This window comes from Mustela putorius, unplaced genomic scaffold, assembly GCF_011764305.1.
Source record: "Mustela putorius furo isolate JIRA1106 unplaced genomic scaffold, ASM1176430v1.1 tig00000585_pilon_pilon_pilon, whole genome shotgun sequence".
Classification (NCBI taxonomy): domain Eukaryota; kingdom Metazoa; phylum Chordata; class Mammalia; order Carnivora; family Mustelidae; genus Mustela; species Mustela putorius.
The window spans coordinates 2,933,549-2,948,449 of NW_025421424.1; the positions used below are offsets into that span (position 1 = coordinate 2,933,549).

Sequence of the window (14,901 nt, forward strand, 5' to 3'; positions counted from 1 at the left end):
CTGATGGGGAAACATTTGTTGAGCTGCCATTTAACATGTAGGAAAAAAAAAAAAAAAGAAGACCTGGAGAATATAAGCCCAGAGAGATGTTGAGGTACAAAGGAAATAGCTACAGAAGAAAAGAACATGGTCAGTGTCCAAACCTGGGGAAGAGCGTTCTGTGGTCTGTAGCAGAGCTCTGAGGTTCTGGATTCTGGTCCTAGCTCTACTGCCAGCTGTGTATCCTTGGCCTTTTGGTAAATAGTCTCTGGGATGTGCTTTGACCTTCTGAGAAGACTGTGGGGGGAGGGGAGGTGTTGGTGGGCTGAGGGCACTTAAAGGCCAGACCAACCTTGAGAGCGAGTTCTAAAGGGGCCGCAGCCTAGTGTGAAGGAAGGGGCTGGCCCCCTGCCTGTGATTTCTCCAGGCAGTGTCCTTCCCTAGAAGGTAAGGCCAGTGTTTCTGACTGTCGCAGTTCATGACAAGAAGGAAATATACATGCATGAGCCTTCCTTCCATGACAGGGTCGGAGGACCACACAGAGCCCACAGTACAAATAGACACAGCTCCTGAGATATGGAAGAGGCTTAAATAAGTCTGCAGGCAACTTTTTAAAAGTCAAGTTTATCCCTTTTCAACTCTTGCACAGCCTAACAATATATATTAAGTGTTTTTCATCTGTGCCCTTAAGGGGCTCACAGGTGACTGGGCTCCTCACTTCTTTGTAATTTTTTTCTCTTTAAAATAATTTTTCCCTTCAGTTTTATTTATCAGCTTACATATTGCCTCTTGTGGGGGGGAGCAATTGAAGACCTAATTCCTCTTATATTGAATTAATATTTACCGATTCCCAGGTCTGAGCATCTGGTTTCATTTCTAATCAGAAATGAACCCATTTTTCTTGGTGCTGAGTCAGCATTTTCTCCCCAGAACCCAGAGCTCTCCGTACTTTCTGGAAGAAAAGAGCTGACTTGTGGCAGAACAATGCTGAGCCGTGGCCAAAGAAAGCTTCAGAGAAAGCACCTGGCTCCTCCCAGCCAGGGCTGAGGTGCTGTTTTTTTATGCTGAGTCTGTTTCAGCTCTTAAATCACTAACTAGTAGGAAAGGCACTTTCAAAACAACAACAGCGGCAACATCAAACATTGAGACGCTGAAGGAGCCTAGGATCCAAAAAGTAGAGTGACAGACATGATAGAATTGGGAAACACTGACAGAGAGCTAAGGAGTGAGAATCTGAAGATGTATCTTTATATACAGTTAGAAGAATAAATAGCCAAAAAATAAAATAAAATGAAATGAAAGCAAAATACATAGAATTACAAAAAGAGATTTTCAGCCCAATTAGTTAATAATGTTGGTTTTGGTTTTTAGGGGTTTTTGTTTTGTTTGTGTTTCTTTTTTTTTTTTTTTTTTTTTTAATCGTACTCTGTGAGAACATGCCCTTTATGGAACCAATTAGACACAGTGGTTGTTCAGCCAAGGCTTTGGGGCACTTTTGACTGTAGTTACAACAGGTGAGCTGAGTGCCCAGTTGGTGTTACATCTGGTCACAGGCAGGCTTGGTAATAAGAGTCTTGAAATTTGTACTTGAAACCTTTGCTTCCTGACACCAAACCCAAGCTGAAAGCGTTTCAAAGCTAGTAGGCAGCCTCCTTTTGATGTATTTTATTCACTTGGAATTAAAAGCAGAAGCTCTTTCTAGCTAATCACGAAAACCATCTCATGCTAGAATTAGCAGCTTCTGATTTTTCACTTGCTTTTGGGTGCCATAATTAAAAGGAAGGTAATTGTGAATTTTGGATCTGCTTCCTACCTTAAGACAGGACTGGTGTTAGCTATGGTTGTCAGTTGTCGGATTGCTAAGCATGTTCTCCCTTTGATTTGAACCTCCACCCTCTCTTCTGGAATTGATCAAATCCCCGGGGCTGATGTCGCCCCTTGGTAATGCTGTTTCTGTTACAAAACGAGCCAATGAATATATTGACCGAAGTGGCATTTGTTCAGGAAGTAGCGCCTGAGATACAACCGGGGCCCCGTTTTGTAAAATGCTCCTTTTTTTAAAAGATTGTATTTATTTATTTGACAGACAGAGATCACAAGTAGGCAGACAGGCAGGCAGAGAGAGAGGGGGAAGCAGGCTCCCCGCTGAGCAGAGAGCCTGATGTGGGGCTCAATCCCAGGACCCTGAGATCATGACCTGAGCAGAAGGCAGAGGCTTTGACCCACTGAGCCACCCAGGTGCTCCTCTTTTTTTTTTTTTTTTTTAAATCCCCCGCACTGTGATGTGACTGTAGGCTGACACTCCAGATGTCCCCATGAGTGAAGGCCAGTGGGCTACTCCTGTAGCTGTTTTTTTTGTGGCTTGCCTCCTGTCCCCTGGGAAGCCCACGCGCCTCTCATTTTCATTCTTTTCCAGCGCTAGTGCTTTTGAACACAGAACCCCCGTCCTCCCACCACCCAAACTCCACATTCCAGCCCTGTGATTTCACGGCACCGGGCAGAGCCCCCCTGCCATGCCGGCAGGCTGCCTGCTGACTCCTGCCGGGGGACCAGATGGGAACATAAACTCACCGCCGAAGAGCAGGATACTCGCTGTATATTTTTAAGACCAGGAATCCAGCTCTCATTGAGGGGCTGTATTTTTTTTAATAGCTCCTTGAAAATTGAACAAAACATTTCTGGTCGCTCTTATTTCTTGATAACATCATTCCCTCTGCGTGGATGTATAGAATCACAGGAACTGGAGAGTGGAAAAGATATATTAGATCATGTCTAGGCCGTTCCCAGTGGTTACAGTTCTTTTTTTCCCACACTCTGTCCTATGTCGTGCTTTTCTCTTTTAGTTTTCTCAAGAATTAGGTTTTTTTGGTTTCTCCTGGGGAATAATTCCTTAGTTTGACCATGGAGGAATGTATGTGCAAATATCTGTAGTCTTTTTTTTTCCCCAGCTTGATATTCCTACTCTTCATAACCCTTTACATTAGCATAAATAGCCCCTCTTCATCTTAAGTCAAGTATTTCTGGATGGCATAGATTTTTTCCTCTTCCATTTATTAAGTTCAGAGCTTGTTTTTCTGCTTTGCTTTCTCTCTTCATCAATCAGTCCCTAAAGCCCATTAATCATTTTTTTACCTCACTGAAAGCTCCTTTGCTTATTCCCATATCAGGAACCCAGGGCTGATTGAGGTCCCAAGGTACTGAAGAAGCCTCACTGATATGTGCTTATTCTATCCCCTCTCTCTCTTTCTCTCTCATCCCTGACCACCCCCCCCCAGCTTCACTTCAGAACCTCAAACTGTTTTCTGCAAAAATATTTCTAAATTATGATTTGGGGAATTAGTCATATTAGTCATCCCAAGGCCATGTGTGTGTGTGTGTGTGTACACGTGCATGTGGTTTTTCAGTGGTAAGATTTTATTTGTTCTCAGTTCCTTAAAAGATATTTTTCATATCCTTGGAGCCACAGATCTTTCAGGTCTCCTGAGTGCTTGGATCTAGTATAATAATGATGCGTCAATAGAATGTAGCATTTTATCTTAGAGCTGTCATCTCAGAAGGAGAGAGGAAAATAAGCAGATATGGGGAAAACAGGCTGTATTTGTAGGAGTTAGAATTCTTGGGGAAGGGGAAAGGCAAAACTTAAATAGCCTTGGCCCACACATATCTAAAGAAGATTAGCCTTTAAAAGCTTTTAAAAGCCTTTAAAAGCTAGTGTTAGGAGTATATCTTTTTATTATGTTCCCTTTCTTTTTTTTTCTATATCTCAATTATATTGAGGTATAATTGACAAAGGAAATTGTAAGATAGACTTATTTTGCTTAGCATAATATCTCTAGTTCCATCTACATCATTGCAAATGGCAAGATTTCTTTTTTTGTTGCTTTTTTAAATTATGTTCTGTTACTCACCGAACAGTACATCATTAGTTTTTGATGTATTGTTCCATGATTCATTGTTTGTGGATAACACCCAGTGCTCCATGTAATACATGCCCTCCTTAATACCCACCACTGTGCTAACCCATCCCCTCACGCCCTCCCCTACCCCCAGTTCGTTTCTCAGAGTCCATATTTTCTCATGATTTCATTTTTTTTTAAAGATTATTTATTCATGAGAGACAGAGAGAGGGAGGCAGAGGGAGAGGGAGAAGCAGGCTCCCCACTGAGCAAAGAGCCTAATTCAGGGCTCCATCCCAGGACCTTGGGATCATGACCTGAACCAAAGGCAGATGCTTAACCGACCGAGCGGACCCAGGTGCTCCGCAAGATTTCATTTGTTTTAGTGGCTTTTATTAAATGATCTCACTCCTATGTGGAATTTAAGAAGCAAAGCAGAGGATCATAGGGGAAGGGAGAAGAAAATAAAACAAGAGGAAATCAGAGAGGGAGATAAACCATTAGAGACTATTAGTCCTAGGAAACAGTGTTGCTGGAGGGTAGAGGGGGTGGGAGGATGGGGTAACAGAGTGATGGACATTAAGGAGCGCACGTGATGTAATGAGCACGGGGTATTATATAAGACTGATGAATCACTGACGTCTATGTCTGAAACCAATAATATATGTTAATCAATTGAATTTAAATTAAAAAAGAAAAAAAGGAAATTGTGAGATATTTAAAGTGTACATCCCAGTGATTTTGATATACCTATGGCTTATGAAAGGGCTTCCTCCCCCTGGATAATTAACACACCATCACCTTACCTGTTTATCTTCATTTAGTTATTTTGGTGAGAATATTTAAGTTCTACTGTCTTAGCAAATTCCACTTATACAATACAGTATTATTAACTATAGTCCCCTGCTTTACCCTAGATCCTCATAAGCTATATGATTTCCTGGACTGGGGGTCCAAATATTATAAAAACACTCAAAGCAATCTATAGAGTCAATGCAATCTCAGTCAAAAACCCAAACAGTTTTTTGTGCTTTTTTTTCCTCTTGGAACTTGATAAGGTGAATCTAAAACACATAGGGAAGGGATGCCTGAGTGGCTCAGTCAGTTAAGTGTCTGCCTTCAGCTCAGGTCATGATCCCAGGTTCTGGGGATCGAGCCCCGCATCGGGCTCCTGCTCAGCATGGACCCTGCTCCTCCCTCTCTCTCACCTGCCACTCCTCCTGCTTGTGCTCTCCCTCTCTCTCTCTATGACAAATAAATAAATAAGTAAAATCTTTAAAAACAATGTATAGGGAAGTATAAAGAGCCAAGGACAGATAAGCTAATTCCTCTTTTTTTTTTTTTTTAAGATTTTGTTTATTTATTTATTTGTCAGAGAGAGAGAGAGAGAGAGAGAGGGAAAGAGCAAGCACAAGCAGGCAGAGTGGCAGGAAGAGTCAGCGAAAGAAGCAGGCTCCCTGCTGAGCAGGGAGCCCAATGCAAGACTCGATCCCAGGACCTCAGGATCATGACCTGAGCCAATGGCAGCAACTCAACCAAATGAGCCACCCAGGCATCCCATGGTTAAGATAATTCTTGAAGACGAAAGTAAAAAGACATGCTCTACTACATCCCAAGACTTACTAAAAAGACACTGTGGTACTGATCAGAGATAGACACACAGACCGATGGGAAAGAATAGAAACACAAGATACAGACACAAGCATAAAGAGATGCTTGATTTATGACAGAAGTGATATTTCAGCATAATGGTCAAAGCCAACCTTTTCCATTAGTGGTACTGGAACAATCGACAGCTCCATATAGGGGGAAAGGAAGAAAAGGAATTGGATGCATACCTTACACCATATGCAAAAAACTCCAAATGGATACAGACTTAAATGTGAAAGATAAAACTTTAAAGCATACTTACACATGCATATACATATGCTTTATATAGGTATGTATGTATGTATAAACACTCTTGTCTTCGTGACCTCAATGTATTGAAAGATTTCTTGTATGCCATAAAAGTCTGTAGTCAAAAATTATATATTTGGTAAAATTAAGAATATCTCTTCATCGGGGCGCCTGGGTGGCTCAGTGGGTTAAGCCGTTGCCTTCGGCTCAGGTCATGATCTCAGGGTCCTGGGATCGAGCCCCGTATCTGGCTCTCTGCTCAGCGGGGAGCCTGCTTCCTCCTCTCTCTCTGCCTGCCTCTCTGCCTGCTTGTGATCTCTCTCTGTCAAATAAATAAATAAAATCTTTAAAAACAAAAACAAAAAAAGTTAAAAAAAAAAAAAAGAATATCTCTTCATCAAAAGATAACATAAAGAAGACAAATAGCAGGGCACCTGGGTAGCTCAGTGGGTTAAGCCTCTGCCTTCAGCTCAGGTCATGATCTCAGGGTCCTGGGATCAAGCCCCACACTGGGCTCTCTGCTCAGCAGGGAGCCTGCTTCCCCCTCTCTCTCTGCCTGCCTCTCTGCCTACTTGTGATCTCTGTCAAATAAATAAATAAAATCTTTTAAAAAAGAAGAAGAAGAAGAAGAAAAATAGCTACGCAATGAGAGACTATATTGGCTGTACATATAACTGATAAAATATTAGTATCCGGGATATATAAAAACACCCAAATTAGTAAAAAGACAGTCCAATCTGAGAAAAAGAGGCAAAATAACTTCAGTAGACTTTTCCACAGAAGAGGGAATAAAAATGGTCAGTAACCCTAAGAGTTCTCAACTTCTTTAATAATCCAAGAAATGCTATTAAACCCTCATGAGGTTCTACCTTGTATCCACCATATTAGCTCAAAACAAAAATACTGGTTGATATGGATGAGGAGCAACGACACTGATGGTAAAAATTGCAAAATGTTACTTACTTGGGAGGGGTTTAGTTCACTGTAGTACACTTGAAGATAAATAATGCATACCTTAGGACCCAGCAACTAGGTATCTGCACTAGAGAAAGTTGGTACACAGAACACAAAGATACATGTATAAGAATGTTCTTTTTTTCCCCCTCCTTAAGTTATTTTTTTGGAAATTGGCAAGTGTATAAAAAAGTTGCAAAATTAATACAACAAATGCCATAAAGCCTTACTGGATAGTAGTTAGTGGAAAGAACATACATGGGCTTTGAAGTAAGTCATACCTGACCTGATACCCCAACTTCACCCCTTACTAGTGTGTGACCATGGGCAATCTCTAAAGATCGGCAAGCCTCAGTTATCTCATCTGTAAATTGGAGGCAATAAAATGCCTGCCATTTTGGGTATTGTAACGGCTAAACACATTGATGTATATAGCAAGCCCTGAGCATAAATGACCACAACATAGTTGTCAGCAAATTATGGCTGCCATTATTAATATTTTGTTGCTATTGTTAAAAATGATAATGACTTATTTTATTCTTTCAGAACCTCTTAATGATAGCACATTTACTGATATATATTCATTTTTCATGTTTCGCTATAGGATGCAAAATGATTCAAGAGAAAATTAACATTTTTTCATCCTGTATTACCTTTTTCCTTCTCATTTTCTGACTATCACTTCAATATTAGAAAGTACAAACCACTAGGAAAACATGCCCTTAACAAAATGTTTTTATGATTTAAAAAAGGCATACAGAATTTAAAAACTCCCTTTGAAGAAGTGAAAGAATGATTTAACAAAAGCAAAAGGAAAAAAGCACAAAAAAGTTCAGTAACTTGATCAAGAAGCAATATTAGAAATAGTGTGTAGGTTTTCTAATTTCTAGCCCAAGAGCCTGCACACTAAGTTGTAATATCAGCAATGACTTCTAAAGAAAACTGAATTAAGTAAATAGCAGTAGCCTTCAGCCCTAATGCTGTTGACTTCCTTACCTTAACTATAAAATGAGTGAAATCACATGTAAAACCCGCAAGCCCCTTTAATCTCCAGTGAAATTTGATTCTGTGTCTGAAGTCTTTGTCAGTGACCCCCAGATCCACAGTCATCTTTTCCTCTTGGGAATGCCTTCTGCACCCCACTATTTATGTCAGCAAACTGATTTTGATCATGTTGCCAAGCTGTATTGTTACGTATCTCTTTGTAAACCTATCCTCTATCTCTGGTTAGATTGCATTGCTTGGGGTTACAGACTTTCTCATGTGCCTTTTATTTATACGTTTCTGAGTGAAAAAAAAAAAAAATTCAGAACTCAGAGAGGGAGACAGACCATGAGAGACTCTGAACTCCGGGAACCAAACTGAGGATTACAGAAGGGAGGGGCGTGGGGGGATGGGGTAACTGGGTGATGGGTTTTAAGGAGGGCATGTGTTGTGATGAGCACTGGGTGTTATACTCAACTAATGAATCATTGGACACTACATCAAAATTAATGATGTACAATATGCTGGCTAACTGGACATAATAACAACAACGAAAAATCCAACCACATTTTAAATATCCTTTTCCGTCCCTAGTAGCACCTGATACAGAGCTTTGCATGGGCACGAAATAAATGCATAAGGATGACTGTCAGAGTGCAGTTGTAAAAAGTAGAACTAGTTATTGTTGCTATGGTAACATGGCCATAGGATTCATGGAGTCTGCCTTGAAAGCAAATGCTTATTTTCCTCTCTTCCAGAAAGATGCTGTGAAGCGAGTATTCTCGGGCATTCAGCCTACGGGAATCCCCCACCTCGGCAATTACCTGGGAGCCATTGAGACCTGGGTGAGGTTGCAGGAAGAGTACAGCTCAGTGCTCTACAGCATTGTTGACCTACACTCCATCACCGTCCCCCAGGACCCGGCTGTCCTCCAGCAGAGCATCTTGGACATGACTGCTGTTCTTCTTGCCTGTGGCATAAACCCAGAGAAGAGCATCCTTTTCCAACAATCTCAGGTCAGCTTCTCAGATTAGAACCAAGAAAACTTGCATTTTCAAATTATGTGAGGAAAACTTTGAATGAAAGTTTATATAGCTCCTGTTTGTGAGTCTTTGAAAATTGTTCAAGAGTGACCTCATCAGATGCCGTGAGTTCATTTTAATATTTTAATATTCACCCTATATTCACATCTTTAAATGTCATCATAGGGCAAAAGTATGTTTCACCTTTTCCTCCACTGTTCTTGCTTCATATACCAAAATGTTGTGTCTCTTTACAAATCTGATACTGTTTTCTCTACTGGTTTGCATCCAAATTGCTGAATTCATAGTGTTGACTAATCTCCTCAGGATCAAGGATAGAATTTAGCAACTAGTGGTTTTGTGTACTTTCATTGTTGCTTTACTGGGTATTGCATTTGGAAGACCTATTGGATCATTCCCATTGTTCCTTCTTTGTATAATAGCTTTTGAGAAGACTTGAGAGAACTAGCTGGGAAATTGGAAGACACTGTCCAGTCTCTTGAGTCCAAGCCAAGAAAGGCTTCAAAACAAAGCCAAAATATTTGACTGATACCGTCACTATGGATGAATCAGTTACTCTTGGACAGGCAGATAGCCTGGACCAGAGACAGGGAACTTAAGAGACTCCATAGCCAAGATGAAAAATTTAATTGGATCATGCCCTCATTACATACCCTCTTGAGCCTTGTGACAAAGCCACAGCCCAGGAACAGTATGTTACACATGTTGGCTACATGTTAACATGTATGCATGCGTGGTATGGGTTATTCATGTGCGTATCTCCTGCCTTGATCATAAACTTCTGACAATCGTCATTTTTATGTATGTTTTATCACCCACAGACCTTGGTGTAATGATTCCCAGAGAGTGACCCTTTAAAAAAATATGGAAGAAATGAATATCTTCAAAAATAAATATATTTATCAACTTAAAGTGTGTTTCTAGTTTGGAAATAATATGATAAAATAATAGAATCTGACCATTAAAATGTCCATAAAGGCAATTTACCTCCATTTCCTTCCTCACAGTTGGTCAGAGAGCCTTTCCTTGCACATAACTTTTCAAATTCAATCTTGGACTGATCTAATTGTCTTAAATACATAAATATACTTGCTTCTGTTGAGCTGATACCTGTCTCCCTGTAACTTCCATCCATTCATTTGACTTCTGCTCTCTAAAAATACAAAGTAAATCAACTCTGTCTTCCACGGGACTGCTCTTCATATACTCAGAGATAATTGTTCCACATTAGCCTTACCCTATAGGCCCTTACCTCATAGGACTTCTTCAAGCTGGTTGTCCCACCGCAGGAGCACTCTTGCCATCTGTTTGAAAGGAATGTGCCTGTCCTATTTCATGAAACAATGTTTATTCACACGCTTCAAGTCTGTCTCCAACATTATAACGCTGATCATCATTAGAACCACTTTGTAAAATTACTGGATATCACTTCACTTCATTGAAGCTGTTTTTGACACAAGCTCCCTTTTGATCCTTCTGTGATACCATTTCTAAAAATCATATTCCCAGTGCCTATTGCCATCCTTCTAGAAGGCGAAAATGTCTACATCGCTACAAAGCAACCAGTTGCCAGACTGCTTTGTTAAGTGACATTTAAAATTAAAGGCTCATTTTCAACCACATCCAGTGCTTGCACTTTGAGCTCATACCCCCAGGAATGATCACCACATTATAATTTTTTCCCCTTCTTTATAAAGGATTTTTGGCAGTGACCTCTGCAAGCTTCTAAAATTGGCAATAATGGAGGTCTCTTCTTCAACGTCGTACTTTGTTGTTCAAAACAGCAATGGAAAGTATCGCCCACAGTGTGGGAGACTGTAAGAATTCCTTCATACGTGAGGGATCACGGAAGTCCCTTCCTTTTGATTTTTTTTTTTATATTATGTAATGAGCTCCTTGGTTCCCGTGGTGGTTGTAGGTCTAGCTCAGCAAGGGCAGGTCACTGGTGTTGCCTGTTTTCCTCGGTGGCCTCAGGCCTCCTCCACAGGATCTCACAGGTCCCCTGCTCCCTTCCCGGACTGTAGCTCCCTCCAGGGAGCTTGGGTAGCCTGCCAGGAAAACGTGAGTGAAGCACTCATCTGCCCACAGTCTCCACTTTGTCACTTTGTCCCACAAAAACAGGACAAAAGACTTCTGCAGGTGCCTTTCTGACCTCAAGACATATTTGGTCTGGACCATTTTCTGCTTTAACTCAGGCAACCAACCTTAAGACAACTTAGTGGATGGACTGGCTATTTTATCGGGTTTTCGTTCCTTAATACTTAAAAATGTATGGATGAGTCGGGAGAATAGCGTACTGTACCTTCATCACTTGCTAGCATTTTGTGATTTGTCTCATCGATGTTGTTCTTTGTTGTTGCTGAAGTATTTTTTTTTAGATTTATTTATTTATTTGAAAGAGAAAGAGTGTGCATACGAGAATGGGGGCAGAGGGCGAGAGAGAAAGTCTTAAGCAGACTCTGTGCTGAGCGTGGAACCCAGTGCAGGGCTTGAGGGGGCTGTTCTTCATGGAGCTCAATCTCATAATCCTGAGATCATGATTCCGGGTCAAAACCGAGTTGGATGCTTAACTGTCTGTACCACCTAGGTGCCCGGGTTGTGGTTTAAGTATTGTAAGGCAGATAATATACATCATGGGATTTCAGTCTCCAAAATTTCAGTGTGTCTCTCTATAAACTGAGGAAATGTTCTTACATAACCACAATACTGTCATCACACTTAACAAAGTTAATGATAATTCCATATGATCATCTCATACCCAGTGTGTATTCAAGTTATGCTGATTCTCCCAAAATGTCTTTTATATTTGGCTTGTTTAAATAATGATCCAGTGAAGGTACACACATCACATTTTTTTCCTTTCATTTGTTTGTTGCTCAAGTTTTATTTTATTTCCCATAAAGTTAATCCTGCATTTGAAAAGAATTAAAAACTTGGGTTTTTTAGGAGGCACCTAGGTGGCTCAGCCAGTTAAGCTTCTGCCTTCAGCTCAGGTCATGATCCCAGAGTCCTGGGATTGAGCTGCACATCGGGCTCCCTGCTGAACAGGGAGCTTCTCCCTCTCCCTCTGCTCTTCTCTCTCTCTCAAATAAATAAGTAAAATCTTAAAAAAAAAAAAAAAAAAACAACTTAGATTTTTATACTCCCACTCTTTTCCATGCCTTTGATATGTTAATCGGCTTTTCTTTTATTTACTATAAAATTAGCACTTTTGAACATAAAAATAACCCTTGTTTTTTTGTTGCTTTCTCTTTATGCTCATGTGTATTGGCTGATGGTTAGTGGCCATAAACTACCATTCACGTAGTTGGTCATCCCCGTTTTTGATGGGGTTTGAATAGAAACTCTGCTTGCCTAGGGCCCATAGAATGCCCAGACATCATTTTTTTTCAGAGTATCCGTGAAGCTTCTAGTTGTTCCGAGAGGATACTGAGAAGGTCTTCCTCATGCTGTATTTTGAAAATATGAAGGCAGGTACTGAATTTACTTCTTAGAACCGTTCTCAGGTAGGAGTGTAATCGGATAAGCTAGTGTCCCTGAAACAGTGATTATTCTAGATGGCTGACCCCATCTCTGCAGTGCTCTAGTAGGAAAGAATTCTCATGGCTTTCATGTTTTGTGTCTTACCATGCAGTAGTTAACAACTGTCTTGATCAGTATGTGGAGTCTCTACTAAATGAAGGCTGGAAAGAAAATACTCAGAGCATTGTCAGATTTAGGAAAAAAAAAAAAATGAGAAGTTGTGGTTATTAGAAAACTGGCATTTTTAAATGTGGAAGATCTAAAAAGCCTTTTCATGTATATGAACTCACTTTTAATCCTCGAAAGAGCACATGAGTTAGGCATTACTGTTCTTTCACAGATGAATAAATTGAGGTATGAAAAGATTGAGTAAATTATAAAAATGTCCTTAAAACCATCTCTGAATGGTGCCTGGCACTTAGTAAATGCTTAACAAATATATCTTCTTAATTTAACCTGAGGTCATCCAGGGGACAGATCCAGGATTCTTTTTTTTTTTTTTTTCCTTCTCCCTAAAACACCATTTTTAAAAGGTGTTCTCCTAGGAGAGAACACTATGTTACCTCCCACCAGGCCTTTGCCTCAGTAACTGACAGCAGAGAGGCAGTGAAGAGCCAGAGCCAACCTTAAGATCCTCATTATTTCTTGCCTGGACAATCTTCTCTCCCCTTCACTCCTGCCTCAGGCTCTCCTGGCAGCAGTCCATTCCCTACACTGTAGTCATGCACGTCTTTCCACCTCAGATACCTCAGCACCTCTCTCCTTACCCTCAGGGTAAAAATCTAAGCTCAATTTCTAGAAAGCCCTTAAAAAATGAGGCCCCTGAGAGAAGGGGGGGAGGAATGGGTGGAATATTAGTCAGCCATAAAAAAGAATGAAATCTTGCCACTTGCAATAACATGGATGGTTCTAGAGATTATAAAGCCAAGTGAAATAAGTCATTGAAAGACAAATAGCATATGACTTCACTCCTGTGGAATTTAAGAAACAAAACAAATGAGCAAAGTAAAAAAAGAGAGAGAGAGAGACAAACTAAGAAATAGACTCCCAACTATAGGGAACACACTGATGGTTACCAGAGGGGAGGGCTGTGGGGGATGGGTGAAATGGGTGATGGGGTTAATGAGGGCACTTGTCATGATGAGCACTGGCTATTGTATGAAGGTGTTTAATCACTCTGTTGTACACCTGAAACTAATATAACTACAGTAGAATTAAAATTTTTAAATGAAAAAAAAAAATGATGCCCCTGAGAACAACAGGCCAGTGTTGTTTCCATTCCACCACTTTCTAATCATGAGGTTATTTTGGTTCAGATAATCTAATTAACTTTTGCTAATAACTCTTTAAAGCAAGAGTTGGGGGGGTGGTTCTGCTTTTATTTTGAGAAAAATATGATAAATCAGTTCTTAACTTACGAAGTGGGTAAGTCAGAGATCAGTTGTCTACATTTTAACATGGTTTTTTGTTAGTTCTTCTCTACTGGGAGTTTTGTTATGCATGTTAGCATTTAATGATCATTAAATATGTAACCAAGAGGGGTGCCTGGGTGGCTCAGTCGTTAGGCATCTGCCTTCAGCTCAGGTCATGATCCCAGGATCCTGGGATAGTGTCCCCCATCAGACTCCCTGCTTGGCAGGAAGCCTGCTTCTCCCTCTCCCACTCCCTCTGCTTGTGTTCCCTCTTTTGCTGTCTCTCTCTGTGCAAAATAAATAAATTATATCTTTTTAAAAAAATGTAACCAAGAGGATAGGAAGTCAGAAAACAATTATACTTAAAGTGTTGTGAGCCAATGTCAGATAAAATGAGATATCTCTGCATTCCCTGCTCCACACACAGCTATTTACAAGTAAAATTAAGAATTTTTGAAATTGTGAGTTAGAGAAAAAAAATTTATATTGTATAATGTTCTCTTTTCATGTGTATCTGTTGTGTTCAGCAAAGTACTTGGAGCTAAATATGAAGACTAATTCCCCCCCAGGTGCTATTGTTGTACAAGAGAGTAAGTTCTAGCAATCATTTGAAGTAGGGAAAGAATTTAGCTATGTTATAATGCTTATTTTACCAATAATTTTCATCTCCAATCCTTTGCATTCTTTCTCAGCAGTCTGACTGAAACAATTTAGACTTATTGAAGATTTTTCTCATTATTTTCTTTTTCTTTCTCTCCCACTGGCCTCTAGTCATGGTGCTTCCCCTAAAATATGTTTGCCATATGTGGGGAATTTTTACAGAGCCTCTCCTCTGAAAGGTGCGCGTGTGTGTGTGTGTGTATGTGTGTGTGTGTGTGTGTGTGTGTGTGTGTGTGTGTGTGTGTGTGAGGGGGGGTGATTAAGAAAGAGAGAGAGAGAGAGAGAGCCTGCCTGTGTGTGTGTTTGGCAGAGGTTTCCATCCCAATGCCAAAGTCAATGGTCTTTTATTTCCAGCAGGCCTGAGTGCACATCCCATCTGATTCCCACCCACAGCTGTCTCTGAGGTACACATCTACACATCTTTAGTTGTTACTTTCCTTGCAAACTAATCACCGGACAGATGGAAGATAAAAGCTGGAGTAGATGGAAGATAAAAGCTGGAGTTCGTAGCTTTGGGCGCTGGCTTTATGCCAAGTCTGGGAGAAAAGGACA

The 14,901-nt window shown here is 40.4% G+C and overlaps 1 protein-coding gene across 2 annotated transcripts in view; it reads left to right on the plus strand.

The window, feature by feature from the left end:
- Positions 1-14,901, plus strand: part of WARS2 (tryptophanyl tRNA synthetase 2, mitochondrial) — a 93,218-nt gene that overhangs the window by 41,914 nt on the left and 36,403 nt on the right. For both annotated transcript variants that reach the window (XM_004771049.3, XM_013045075.2), the window contains exon 2: positions 8,471-8,728. In XM_004771049.3, the coding sequence (XP_004771106.1) occupies positions 8,471-8,728 (258 nt within the window). The remainder of the gene's footprint in view (positions 1-8,470; positions 8,729-14,901) is intronic.